Here is a 14,787-nt window from a genome sequence, read left to right as displayed (position 1 = left end):
ATTAATGTGAGTGAGATGTGAGATGATTAATGAGTGTGTGTTGAGTTTAGGTTGTACAGTTCAGTAACACACAGTTGAGTGTGTGTGTGTGTGTGTGTGTGTGTGTGTGTGTGTGTGTGTGTGTGTGTGTGTGTGTGTGTGTGTGTGAGTTTCTGTTTCAGTTCAGGTCTGTGTGTTGAGGACCAGAAAAACTGTTGCACAGTCTGGATGTAACTGTCAGAATGCTTCTTAACCTCTTTTCTGATGGCAAGAGAGTGCAGTGTGTGTGGGGGTTGTGTGGAGTCGTCCACAATGAAGTTGGCTTTGTGGATGCAGCATGTGGTGTAAATGTCCGTGATGGAGGGGGGAGAGACGCCAGTTATCTTCTCAGCTGTCCTCACTATCCTTTGTAGGGTCTTACGTCCCAAGACGGTGTAGTTTCCTAACCAGGCAGTGATGCAGCTGCTCAGGATGCTCTCGATGGTCCCTCTGTAGAGCATAGTTAGGTAGGGGGAGGGGGATGATATTTCCTCAGCCTTCTCAGGAAGTAGTGACGCTGCTAGGCTTTCTTGGTAATCAGGCTGGGGTAGAGTGACCAGGTAAAGTTCTTGGCCAGATGTACATTAAGAAATATAGTGCTCTTCATGATCTTCACGGAGGATCCATCGATGATCAGCGGAGAATGGTCGCCCTGTGCTCTCCTGAACAACCATTTTCTTGATTTTGTCAACGTTCAGAGATAGGATGTTGGCTCCACACCTCCACTGTCCTAGAAGTTGCTGTGGATTCGCTTGGAGTGTGCACGATTCGCCTCTCTGATGGCACGGGACAGTTTGGCCCTTGCTGTTCTTAAGGCCGTCTTGTCCCCTGCTCTAAAGGCGGAGTCTAGCAGCGCAGCCTTTAGCAGCGAATGCACTTTTGCTGTCATCCACGGCTTCTGGTTGGAGCGTGTAGTGATGGTCTTGGAGATGCTGACATCATCAACGCACTTGCTGATGTAGCTGGTCACTGATGATGTGAACTCCTCCATGTTGATGGAATCGCCGTTGGTTGCAGTCCACATGCTGATGGAGTTTAGGGAGTACAGTCCTGAGATTTGCATAGTTGAAATCTCTGACGATAATCAGGTCACTTATAGCCCTATAGAGAATGCCTCCTTAGCATTAGCGCTGAGGGAATGTACACTCTGACACTGAAAGCAGTGGTAAATTCCCATGGTAAATAAAATAGCTTGCATCTTACAGTCACAAACTCCACTAGCGATGAGCAATAGCGGGAGACAAGCACAGAGTTCTTGCACTATTCTGTGTTGATAAAAAACATACACGCCACCCCGCAAGTCTTGCTGCACAGAGGTAATCCCCTTATCTGTCAAGGTTCTATATTTATTCTTTTGTTGGCCCTCTTTGTTTTCCCATGTTGTTGTCCCCCAGGTGCATTAAAGGTCATCATTGTCACCTGTGTGGTCCCATTTCCCTTTTGTATAAAATTTTCTGTCCTCCTCAGATTTTTTGCTTGGGTTTTAATGTTATTTGAATGTGTCTTTTGGGAATTGTTAAACTTTGTGGGTTATTTTTTATAGTATTCGTTTTATTATTATTATTATTAGTAGTAGTAGTAGTAGTAGTATTTTTTTCTTAGAAAAAATTATTAAATAAATATGTACACACAATGCACACAGAAATGGGCACACAGGCATCAGTAATGTATAAGCTGTAATAGTAATACAATGTAAATCATTAAGAAATATTAAAAAAGAACAAGAAAAACAGAAGCAATCATAGAAGGTGATTTAAAAAAAAAACTTTGAGTACATACATACTCCTTCGGTCAAGTCTGGTGAAACCAAGGGTTCGAATTGCCAACCTTTTTTCCACAATGAAAAATGCCCTTCTACAGACAAAAGATTTGAATGAGCCCCTTACTGAGGGCCTCCTGTTTTTTCTTTTCCTTAGCAGCAGTCCCTTCAATAGACAAAAGAGATGAATGTGTGCATATTAATGAGTGGCCACTGGTAGCTGGTTTATGCTCAATCCCAGGGTCTTTGTAAGGAGAATGGCAGTAGCACAGACTTTAAGACATCTATCAGATATCTGCCACCATTCTTTATCTGCCACCATTCTTTAGGTTAAAAGCAATTGAAAAAACTTGTGACCTTATTATTATGTCATGTTCCACAAAGCATGGGAAAGGCTTGTTTGTTTATTGTTCGATATAAGATATTTTTCTCCTGTTTATCAAAGGTTTGCCTCCTTTATTTGTGGATATTTCTCTGAGGGTGTGACCAACTTAGTCTGAGAACAATTTCCTCTGTTTGTTATGTCCATGCTTTGTCTAAGATGTAGATGATTGCTTTGTAGAGAACTCTCAACATAGAACTTTGGATAAATTCTCCTGCTTTTTTCCACTGATTTTAAGTCAAATAAAATTGAATAAAATAAAACTGAGATGCACATATCGATTATGCACATAATGCACGATTTTATGTATTCTGTTATCGGTATGATATTTGCGTTATCCATTAATGTGTAAGTTAAAGGTTTTTAACTTCTTTGTTATTTTTTTGCTGCTGATGTGGATAATGTGTGGGTGTGGGGGATTGCTGTCTCCGGGTTATAGCTGAAGCTTTATCAACAATATCCTGCTGATATCTGTCCACACAGACTTCTTATTTTTCTGCTTAACTTAGCCACATTAGATCCCAGGACTCAGTGTTCCCTTTCTATTGATTCAGCTGTTGACTACGATGACATCACTTCATGAATGAGGACCAACCAAAGAGACACCATTGCAATGTAGCTATAAAGATTCTTAATAGCTTCATACCTTCTTCAGTGTTGGTATGGTAGCTTAGCTAGATTTAGTTTTGCCCACTGTTACCTACATTTCTGCATATGTTTGTCACTCATCTCCAAAACTATTGATCCAACTCAATAATTATTGTTTAGTAAATAAAATAGTTTATATAAATATTTATAATGTGTATATAGTGTAAATATAAAAGAGGCAAAAATTAAAACCTTAATCGAACCACATTTATTCACCTCGTCCTTTCTTTACTCAGATATATAAAAAAAAACGAACTCCACAGAAAAAAAAACATTGTAATCACTAAACATTAGTTTTTTTGATGCAACAAGTCTCAAATAAAGCACCAAAATCCACCATGGTGCACACAATTAACCATCTGAGGTCGATAAACGCACCAGCGCATTTTGTGACATTTATTCCTCATAATGCCGAAACAAACTTAACTTACTCTGTCTTTGTGTCGTACAGCTAAGAGCAATACATCAATCGAATCTGTAAAGAGTCTACTTTTAATTTTATACACTCATAATTTAGCTTTTGTAAAAAAAATAAATAAAAAAAAAAACAGACTGGAGGCGCTCTCTCCCGTCTCTGTCTCTGTCGTCTCTATTTACGGAGACATAAATAAAACAACCTAAATCTTAGTGAATACATGCTGCACAGACATAACAATTATATGTATATAAAGCTTGTAATGTCTACTTTAAAATAAACCAATTCACAAACAATTCTCTGATTATGTAATCCGTATGAAAGTTGAAGCGCAGTTTCTCCGTTTTTCTCCTTTTGTTTTTCTTGGTGGCACCTCTGTGCTTAGAGTGATGGTCTTAGAAAAACATCTAAGACCATTACTCTAAGCCCAGGGCGGCCACAATGGTGTGTGCTTAACCCGCTGCTCTTCACCCTGTTTACCCATGATTGTGTACCCAGTTACAGCACCAACCACATCGTTTGGTACCACATTGTCCACCATTGGGTACCACACACTGTGTTTTTTTTTTTATTATTATTTGTTATTGATTTTTTAATCTTTAAGTACTATTACTTAACATTTAAGCAGGAGATTTTATCCTATGCTTAGGAGGACCAGGTTTTATAGACTGCCACACTAGTGGAGTAAGCTCTAACCCTAAAATGTGCAGGGAGACCAAAGGACTCATTAGGGGATGAGATGGCATCCACAATCCACCTGCTGAGGGTCTGATTGTTCGCAGGAAACCCCTTTTTATAGGGACTGTAGCAGATAAACAGCTGCTCCAACTTCCTTTACAGTTCCGTTATATGGATGTATGTGTCGAGTGCTCTCTGCAGAACTCCTGGGGGCAGCACGACAGTGGACCACGCCTGTACCCCAAACGGGGCTGGGTGAGTGAACCAGAGGGGACAGTGCAATGTCTATTGAGTTGCAAACAAATCGACTTGTGCTCTGTAATACTTCCTCCATATCTGCTCCACCATGACTCGGTGGACCCTTTTTTTCCCAGGCTTCGGCCCTTGCCTTGAGAGGGCATCTGGTACGTCTTAGGCACCCTGGGAGCAGCTAACTTGGGCCCACAGAAGGATCTTGAGGGAAAAGAATATCAAATCATGTTTCAGTATTTACAGGAGAGTTGCTAGCAATTATGATAGCAATGAATGAAGTAAATGAAATGGGACTAAACAATACTCTGATAGGCTAGGATTTAAATTCAGCACTATTAAGCCTGGAAGCTGGACAAACAGAATCTAGACAAGATATTGTTTTGCAGATACTTCAGTTATTAAACACGATGCAAAAGATAAGAGACAGTTCTTGTGAATACCAGCACATTGGAGTGCTGGAGTGGCGGGAAATGAGGATGCAGTTAAACAAGCAAAACAAGTAATAAAAACCAAAAGAATAGATAATGCAAATGATGTTGAGTAAAGCAGTAATAAAAAGGGAGATAATAAAAAATTTACAATCTTATTGGGATAATGAGCAAAAGGGCATGCATCTACATTAAATACAACCAATGGTAGGTAGAGGTAGGAAATCAAAAAGGGAGAATGAAGGAAGATTGTATTGTTTCTAGATTAAGGCTGGGGCATACAGAATTGAACTCAACATTGCAAACAATAGGAAACATCCAACAAGATTGTGTGATTGGTGTGGAGTTGGAGAAGCAGTGGAACATGTTGAAAGCAGTAAACTAATTGACAAACTACAAAGGAATGGTGAACAGCAGTTAACAGTAGCAGAGATTTTAAATCCAGGAGAAGTTCATAGGCTATTAATACAATTTCTAAAAAAAAAAGTACTTGGTTAATTCATAGAACATAGATAAGATTATTATTATTATTGTTGACTCGCTAGCCATATTCTCCGCTGTAGTGCACAGAACTTTGGCTGATATCCACCTGCCAGAAACAACCTGCATTCTCCAATACACAGATGACATCCTTGTTACAGGACTGACTGAGCAGGACTGCCACAAAGCTTCAGTGGTTGTTTACGTCCTGGCTCAGGCTTGATTTAAAGCTTTATGCCAGAAACTACAGTGGGTGAAGTGAAAGGTGGGTGAAGCGAAAGGTCTCATATCTGGGCATTGTGATCTCAGAAGGTCAACGTGAGATATCACAGGACCGAGTACAGCTTGTGACTAGGTTTTTAAGACCTCAGACTGTGAAAGATGCAGAGCTTCTTGGGGCTGATTAACTACTGCCGGGCATGGATCCCTGACTGCGCACGTCATGATAAAGTTTTGCGTAGATTTTTTATCACAAAGCTCCTCCATCACATCTAATTCTCTGGACTCTGCTCCAGCTTTATGTCTTCCAAATTATACTAAGCCTTTTTACCTTTATGTGCACGAACGTGGTGGTACGGCTGCAGGGATTTTGGCTGAGAAACATGTTGCGTATCTTTTCAAATCCTGCTGTGCCTGCTGTGGCTCTGATGGTCTGGAATGCTGAGAAAACAGTGCTGTCACATCTTTTGATACTGCACACAACAGTATCAACAGAGAACAAATGACAGCACAACGTAGATCTGGTTATAAAACCACACTCTTAGCAACAGAAAACTTAACCCTTAAGCCTATTCTTAGTCGCATTGAGCTGTAGTAGCGCTGTGCGATCTGCTAGACTTTATTGATTCAGATAGTTTTGATGACGCACATAATTGCTTTAAACACATTGAACAAGAGACCTCTTGTAGGCCCGATCTTTTAGATATGGCCCTAAAAAAGGGGGCTTGCCTCTCTGTAGATGGTTCGTGTTCAAAACCTTCTGATAGTGTGTATTTATGTGGAAATGCAGTTGCATATCCCGCCAAAAAAAATTTTTACATGCCGTTTTTAGCACATCTTCCGGGATTTGTTCTTTTGCACAATATTCTGTCCACATATTTTTGCCACTGTTCACTTTATTTTGAATGCTGCTATTGTTGAATTGAAAAATTCTGTTTACATTTTTCTGCTACTGTGCACCTTATTTTGTTACGACAGGTTTACTGGCGGAGCTATTTTGTGTTTTGTGTATTGTGTATTGTCCTGCACTATCCTGTGTTGTCTTGCACTGTCTTGTGTTGTCCAGTTGCACACATGCACTTTACTTGGCAAAGATCTTTCTACTAGTGCTTGGCCCTGTGTTTTTCTGTTTCTGTGATTGTTGTTTTATGTTGTTTTATGTAGCACCTGGGTTCTGGAGGAACGTTGTTTTATTTCACTGAGTATGGCATCAGCTATGTATGGTTGAAATGACAATAAAAGCTTCTTGACTTGACTTGACTTGACTCTTGACTTGCAGGATTACCTGCTGAAATAGTTGAAGCTAAATCATTATTATACACATCTGCACAAGCTGCAGAGTTGGTGGCACTTAGAAGAGCATGTCAGCTGTCTGAAGCTAAAGCAGTGACTACATACACTAATTCTAGGTTTGCTAATGTTTTTGTGCTTGATAATGCCTAAGCTGATGGAAAGCCTATAACACAATCTAATTTCATAGGTGACATAAGTCACATATCTCTAATATACCAAATATTGTGCCAAAACTAACATACATTGACCTGTACAAGATACTGCATTTACTTTTCCTGAGCCACCTTTCCAACACCTACAGATAGATTTCACGCATATGCCACCTGTAGGACATTTGAGATGCCTGTTGGTTATAGTTGACATTCAGTAAGTGGCCAGAAGGATTTGCATGTGTGACAGAGCATGCTAAAACAGTTGTAAAAAAATTAACAAAAGAGATCATTCCTAGGTTTGGTATTCCTAGTTTGATTGAAAGCGACAGTAGCACACCTTTTGCTTCTAAAGTAACACAACTTTTGGCTAAAAGCTTAGCATTTGATTGGCATTTTAATATTCCCCTTCACACAGTCAGCTGAGTGGTAGAGAAAACAAACAGAACCATTAAGGAATGTGTTACAAAAGCCTGCAATGACACAGGCCGAAATTAGACTGTTGTTCTCACGGCAGTACTCACAGAAATGAGAATGACCCTGTCTTCAACAACTAAACTAATCTTTTGTGAAGTTTAATGTTTAAGCCTTTTTTTCCCGACCCCATGGGTCAGGGTCAGCACTGGCATTTCTTGCTTAGGTAACCTGGAAGTGATGGTGGACGACTACGTTTTTGCACTGGTTGAAAAGTGTAAGTCTTTTAGTGCTGATCTGTAGTGTCTCACTAACTCTCCCTCTGCCCACAGATAAGGCAACACATTCTTTTGTGCCTAATCAGCAGGTCCTAATATGAAGCCTGAAGCCTACCAAGTTCTGTGAGCCAAGGTATCTGGGTCTAGCGAGTGTTCTAGCCATAACCAGAACAGGAGTTCTGCCTGATTATCAGCCACAGTGGATACACACAAGCAAAATCAAAGTAGTTAAATCTGTGCACTAATTGGTCTATTGGCCTAAGAAGCCTACCTAAGTGAGTACTCAGGGCTAAAACACCCGAGAGCTCATGGAAAGCTCCTTCCTTTGTAGTAGAAAGGGGGCCATCTCTGGGGTGAAGATCGAACTCAACTGTTTTGTTTAGTTTACCCTAATACCTGCTCTAGGTCTAAATTTTATAGCAATATGTGCATAGTTGTAATTACACGCCAAATTTTCTTATTCTTTTTAAACATCAATCACTGAGAAACATCACTGAAGCCTCTCGATGTCTTGGAGAATGTGAAATAACTGCTGAGCAAAGTTTTTTGAGAAGATTAAAAATTTATTTATGAGTGTTGTGTATATTTATAAGTATTTTGTATGTTTCCATGTTTGATAATGATTGTAAGACAAGCCATAAAGTTCTTGGAGTGGTAATGATAAAGGATTATATGTATGTAGGGACCAAATAAGATGATTTTTATTTATTTTTTTATTTTTTTATCTTTTCATTTGCAGTGTATTTCACCGATCCTGTTCCCATGAAGAACATCCTAAGTTATGGTGTGAGAAGCTAAATCATAAATCATTAGCCAATTAGGAAGAGTTTTGGGTCATATTTTATCTACCGTGTCTGATATCTGCATTAAACTGAAGAAGAACATACATTCTGTGTGCTGTGTGATTCTTCCCTGATCAGAAAAGACACCATCGTAGATCGCATGGGAAACCTCTCCAAGAGTTAGGTTTTTGTTCAGGCATGATAAAAAATAAACAATATTATTATTATTAATATACATATTAATATTATTACTACACATCTCTGGGCCGTGAGAGACTTGGGTGTGGATGGAGGAACGGAACACACAGCAACATCGAAAGCTCGAGCCCTGATATGTCTGGGGAATAGGGATTTAATCTCTAATTCATTACCACAGTAGGTGGCGGTAATGCTCTACTAACGATGCGAACCGCCAATAACGAAGAAGAACAAGAACTCACACCCACCGCGTCCATTCTACAACGGAAAGAGCAGCAAAAGAAGACCGGAAGTAAACGAAGAAGAAGACAGAGGTGCATAATTTGGTGAGTTTGGGACAGAGATAAAAAATATAAGGACAAAAACCAACCAATATCGAATTATTGTTGTTTTGACCCAGTTTTAAAGTATGGAAATATCGCACTTTTTTTATGAAGAACGTTGTGTTTTGTTGAATCTTTTTAGGATTTTTTTGGGGGCTAGTTTAGCTAGCAGACTGTGTTATGGAAATCTGATAGTTATTGGTTTGAACACGTAAATGAGTTAGTTAGTCTTCTTAACTGACCTAATGCTCCACGACTGAAAGAAACTTGTTTTGGTATATAATATATAAATATATATATATATATATATATATATATATATATATATATATATATATATATACCAAAACAAGTTCCTTTCAGTCGTGGAGCATTAGGTCACTCATTATATATAATAAATAATTATTATAATGATATTATTAATTAAACAGCTGTTGCAGCACTTGTATGGTTTGGTTATGCAGTTTGTTTACACCACCATTATTACGTTTTAAACGGTTTTTGTTTTCATGCCTTTTTTTATGATTACCCCATAATATTTCTGCATTATGTGCGTGTAAATATTAACCAACTATTAACTAATGCTTTTATATCTTTCAAGCATGTAATGGACCAGAAAATCCCTTATGATGACTATCAACTCCCAGTTGTGTTTCTGCCTTCCTATGAAAATCCTCCTGCATGGATTTCTGCTCAAGATGTAAGAAACTTTGTAACTACAGTATGAACTGTATCTATGTATTATTGTTCTTTTATTTATAAATCTTCCCTTTGTTTTTTCTCCGGTCAGCGGGTAAATCATCCTGATTATAACAACGAGCTTACCCAGTTCCTGCCACGCAACATCATTTTAAAGAAACCTCCTGGAGCACAGCTGGGCTTCAATATCCGAGGTGGAAAAGCTTCGCAGCTTGGTATCTTTATATCGAAGGTGAGTCATAGCTGCTTATGCGTCAGTTTCATCAATCTCTGATATTCCTTTCTTTTCTTTTCATCTTTGCATTTAAATCATTGTTTTAAGAAAAAAGTGATATAGTGCTATAATTGTGCTTTAATTTATTTTATTGTATAAAATAGCTTTCTGGGAAAATCAGATTGCTCCAGATACACTCCTGCTCAGTTTCCATTAAATCAAAATCAGCAAAGTTGTTGTGTAATTTCTAAATGTAAGAATCATAGCTTCTTAGACTATAGATTTTTGTAAAATAAAAATATTCTGAGAACTACAAACATTAACAATGAAGCACTGATGCACCAATTTTAAAATCCAGATGTAGCTTAAAGCAGGGGTCCCCCACCACCAGGGTGCACCGCTTATGCTCTGTATTAAGTGACAGAAAAATAAAGACCTAACTATTTTTTATTAAAGCTTAACTGTAATTTCCATTATTTCCATTTTATTTGTGGTCTGCAAGGTGTTTCATCATAAAAAAAAAATTAATAAATAAATAATTTCTTATGCCAATTTCAGACCACAATAACACACTTGAATTCCTTTAATAAATAAACTTTTATGTTTTAATGAACAAGAGCTGATAATCTTGATATAAAAAATAAAACCTCCAAAAGTAATCAGTGAAATCAAATTTGTGTGCAGGTTCACCGCTGTGCATTTGGTTATTAACAGAGGTCTGTGACTTGTCTTTTGTGGAAAGACTTTTGTTGAGCAATTTTTCTCTTTTGTTTTTGTCAGGTGGTGCCGGACTCTGATGCGCACAGAGCAGGACTCCAGGAAGGAGATCAGGTGTTATCAGTTAATGAAGTGGACTTTCAGGATATAGAACACTCAAAGGTAAATGGTCTCTGAATAGGACTTTTTTAAATGTATTTTCCACCACCATGTGTGATATCTGGTATTATGCATAGGATGTAAAGAATAGTGCACAACATGAATTTTCATATGAGAGCACAGGGTTTTTCTGCCTATACCAAAATGATTTTTCCAATCCATGTCGTACTACACATTGTAACAGTTTATATTTAGAATTCATGTTGCTGAAGCCTCTCTTTTGCTCGTCCTCTTTTGCACAAGCTCACAAAGCATGGTCAGTCATTTTATCTAGAAATCAGGAAAGCTTACCCAAGACATGGAGCGCTTATGACCCATTCCTTTCATGTTAAATAAATGTTTGTTTTTTTTGTTTTTCAATTCTTTATTTTTCAATGCAGTAACAGTGTAGTAGACAACCTGTTTTTAAACTTTATTATTATTAGTGTTACATAATGTGTGGCATCTATCGTACTGCGTATGAGCTGTTGCTCTAATAGATGAATGTACTAGTTATTCAGTATGAAAGTTAACATTACAGCCAGAAACAACATGGTGTTTTACAAAGACATGCCTTCTGACCAGTCACTTATGCTGTTTAAAAACAAAGAATAATACACAACATGAAAGTGATCAGGGAAGTGGTCTGAAGTGGGCTGAAATGTGTGTAGTGGCTTACACCATGATTCTTTACATATAAGAAAATAAATTGTACATTTGGAAGTTAAATGTCTAATGCTGTTGAAAAATATGCTCAGATTCAACAATTTTACAGCTCTGTGTGTTCCATTTCACATATACATTCTTTTTTTTTTTGTATTTGCTCCAGATTCCCACAAATACATTTATGCATGTGTGGACATTATGTGTAATGATTTAATCACCAATATCCAAATAATTTGAACACGGAAATGTCTTCTACACTACTGAGAAATGCTCCCCCTTTTGCCCTAGTGTTCAGGACACCAAATGTGTATATGTATTTGTGGAGATTTGGAGAAAGGGGTGGCATATGTAAGAATTTAAGATTTACTTAGTTTAGGTACAGTGGGGAAAATTAAATTTTTTTTCAACCCCTGCCGATTTTTTGTGTTTACCCCTTACAAAGAAATTAACAGTCTAGAATTTTCATGGTAGGTTTATTTTAACAGTGAGAGACAATATTTCAGGAAAATCCATAAAAAAAAGAAATGTTATAAAGTATTTTATTTGATCGAGTGAAATAAGATTTTGCAAATTGTTAGCCCATTCCAGCCTTGTGCAGGTCTACAATCTTGTCCCTGGCATCCTTTGACAGCTCTTTGGTCTTGCCCATGGTGGTGGAGAGGATTGAATGAAAGAGGTTGATTCTGTGACCGGTGCCTTATATACACATAATCAGCGCATATTAGGAGTTCTTTCTTAAAAGGGACATGACTAATTTGTCATTCAGAATCATTGCTGGTTGGTAGGGGATCAATACTTTATTTCAATTGATCAAATACAAAATACTTTATAAATAATATTAATTTATTTGTATATTTTTTTTCCAGAATTTTTTAATATTCTTTCTCTTTCTGTTGAAACCAACCTAACATAAAAATTCTACCGTTCATTTATTTGGATCATATATTTGATATGTAACGTTGCTGTACAATAATTGATAACACCTTATGTTTATGTTTTAGGCTGTGGAGATTTTGAAGACAGCCAGGGAGATAGTGATGAGAGTGCGCTATTTCCCTTATAGTAAGTTCTCTAAGTATTATTCCCTTATTATCCTGGTGATCATGATACTTGTGAAACGAATGTAAATGATCTCGAGTACATAGTTTACCGTAATTTCCGGACTATTAAGCGGAACCTTATTAAGCACCTAAATATAAGCCGCACCCACTGAATTTTATTAATTTTTTCTTCATTTTGAACATAAATACGCCGCACCTGTCTATAAGCCGCAACAACTTAACCACAGGCTTTAACGAAAGACAGTGCCTGTAACACGGCTTGTAACAAAACAGTAGCCTACCAAGAAAGTCATTGTTTACTGTCTTCCTCCTTCCTTTTACAACAATTTCTCTCAAGAGTTTATCTTTTGGCATGGTCGTGCGTTTAAAAATTACTATCGGTGAAAGCTTTTCTCCCGATGCCGTGCAGCTCAGAACACCGGTGAAGTGCGTTTTTTTTCATGCCCGGTTGTTTTTAGCTTGACGAAATGATTAGCTTTTTCTCTTGACAGTCCGAGTGAAAGGCAGGTCAAACGTCAGAGGAACCTCATCCATATTTATGATGTGGTGCGGGTTTAATTTAATATAAAGACTTTCATTGGTTCACCTTAACCCCTTTAGCAATTTCATTGGTCTAATGTTACGGGGTTCGATTTTTGGCGGCATGAAGCTTGTGAAACTGGGAAAAACCATAAATCAGATGCTTCGTTGTTTAAGCGACGAGGTTCAAAGCGTGGGAAAAAAGTAGCTGCTTATAGCCCGTAAAATACGTTAAATATGTCTGTCAATAAGTCCTTCATCAGTGTTCATCAGGTTGCTTGATTTTATGTGTTAGATTACCAGAGGCAGAAGGAGAGGACTGTACACTAGGTGGCAGAGTCATGCTGAAGGTTGACTAAGTGGCTTACTGAGGTGCTGTGGAACATTCCTTGAACCATCAGCTTCCCAGCTGCTTTTTTGACTAATGCAGCATTCATCATTCATGTGCTATGAGAGGTATGAAAATATTAGAGTGCATATTTCAAGAATTTACCCAATTTACCAGAATTTATGTTTTGCCGACACAGCTCTAAGAAGCTTCATCTAGACACTACTTCACATTTCCTTGTAATACAAATATATGGTTTCTGTTACTGTAACATACAAGTAAGAAACTATACATGATACAGGAAAGACCAACACCATAAGGATGCACTGGATGTGATTATGGCACTGTCTGAAACAACTACACTATATGACCAAAGGTTTGTGGACACCTGAACATTACACCTGAATATAGGCCTTCCCCACATAAAGCATACTGTTGTTTCAGGTGTCTTTGTTTACTGTAGCATTATGATAAATTCATATCCCCTCACTGGATTTCAAGGACATGCAGTAGTCCAAGCGTGTTCCACCATGATAATGTGCATAAGCTGAGGTACATAAAGACATGGCTTCCCACAGTTGATGTGGAAGCACTTGGGTTGGGGTATACAGAATCGTGAACACCTATATGATGAACTTGAAAGCAGACTGCACACTAAACCTTCCCGCTTAATCTCAGTGATTTACCCCATTCATTCTATAGATGCTGACACAAATCCAAAATGTTGGACTCTTTATAACTGTTCATGGTGTTCAAATGGAATGCTCCATAAGCACATGGTCAGGTGTTCACACACGTTTGGCATTAAAGTGTTGTATTACACGGTTCCCTTTTTAAAAGTATTGGAAAGGCAAATCTTTAGTTTTTGCTATGTACTGAGACGTTTGAAATCAGATGATAAATATGTAACAACACCAGAATTTTAATATTTTTTTCTTTCGTTCATGATATTTAATTTTGTTATTTATATTGTTAAGTTTATTTTGTAACTCAGCACAACCTTGTTAAGTTTAACTTCTCTAAGGCCATTAATCAGTCAAAGCTGACATGGGCTGAATTTATGTTAGAAGAGGGAACAGGACTTTCTGTAGAACCGGGTTTTACAGGGTTGCAAATACCTGTTCTTTCAAACACGCTTTGTTTTCCAATGCCGTCAAGCCCCCCCACTCAAACCATTTTGTCAAACAAGATATACGTCTTTTGGAAATGTACATTCTGGTACAAAGCTATAAAAAAATATATATATCAAATTTTATGAAACATAGCAATACTTATGATGGTAATGTAGCGGCACGTTTAAAAACCATGTCGTGTCCAGCAGACATTTGGCAAACACCTTGGGTAAAAGTTCAATGTGCGGTTGCGTATCTTATAAAAGGAAAATGCCATGACTCATTCAGTTTCTTTCAGCAGCACCACATCAAGTTGGTTTACATTCTTCTGAAATTAGTTAAAAGCGTCACTGCATTTAAGTCTAACAATAACTTCATAATGTAATAAATAAAAAAAAACTTTAATTAGAATTAGAGCTATGTAAGAATTGGTACTAGAAATAACTAATTATATAGATTTAGAAGCACCATTTATTATTACAACTTTTTAACAGCAATTCTCTGTAGTGTTTTACATATAGATCATTCAAATGCTTGAGAAGTACTCGTGATAATGAATCATAATTATTTATATATAGCTACAAATATCTAAATGACTACAGACCATGAAACACTAC

At 37.6% G+C, this 14,787-nt stretch overlaps 1 protein-coding gene across 1 annotated transcript; it reads left to right on the top strand.

Moving 5' to 3' along the window:
- The first annotated feature begins 8,579 nt into the window (after positions 1 to 8,579).
- pdzd11 (PDZ domain containing 11) lies at positions 8,580 to 14,621 on the top strand. Its single transcript, XM_083560485.1, has 6 exons — positions 8,580 to 8,719; positions 9,318 to 9,416; positions 9,507 to 9,647; positions 10,410 to 10,508; positions 12,152 to 12,212; positions 13,026 to 14,621. The coding sequence occupies exons 2-6, from the start codon at positions 9,324 to 9,326 to the stop codon at positions 13,058 to 13,060; spliced, it is 429 nt and encodes a 142-aa protein (XP_083416611.1). The 5' UTR covers positions 8,580 to 8,719; positions 9,318 to 9,323; the 3' UTR covers positions 13,061 to 14,621.
- The last annotated feature ends 166 nt before the right edge of the window (positions 14,622 to 14,787 follow it).

The sequence above is a fragment of the Silurus aristotelis genome (assembly GCF_946808225.1).
Source record: "Silurus aristotelis genome assembly, chromosome: 14".
NCBI lineage: Eukaryota > Metazoa > Chordata > Actinopteri > Siluriformes > Siluridae > Silurus > Silurus aristotelis.
The sequence above is the reverse complement of the archived record's forward strand: the minus strand, read 5'-3'. Positions and strand labels throughout refer to the sequence as shown.

What these genes read in the sequence shown, in the direction of transcription:
- pdzd11 (XM_083560485.1), top strand. Translation starts at nt 9,324, where the DNA reads ATGGACCAGAAAATCCCTTATGATGACTATCAACTCCCAGTTGTGTTT. An exon ending in CATGGATTTCTGCTCAAGAT is followed by an intron (nt 9,417 to 9,506) that starts GTAAGAAACTTT and finishes TTCTCCGGTCAG; the next exon opens with CGGGTAAATCATCCTGATTA. An exon ending in TTGGTATCTTTATATCGAAG is followed by an intron (nt 9,648 to 10,409) that starts GTGAGTCATAGC and finishes TGTTTTTGTCAG; the next exon opens with GTGGTGCCGGACTCTGATGC.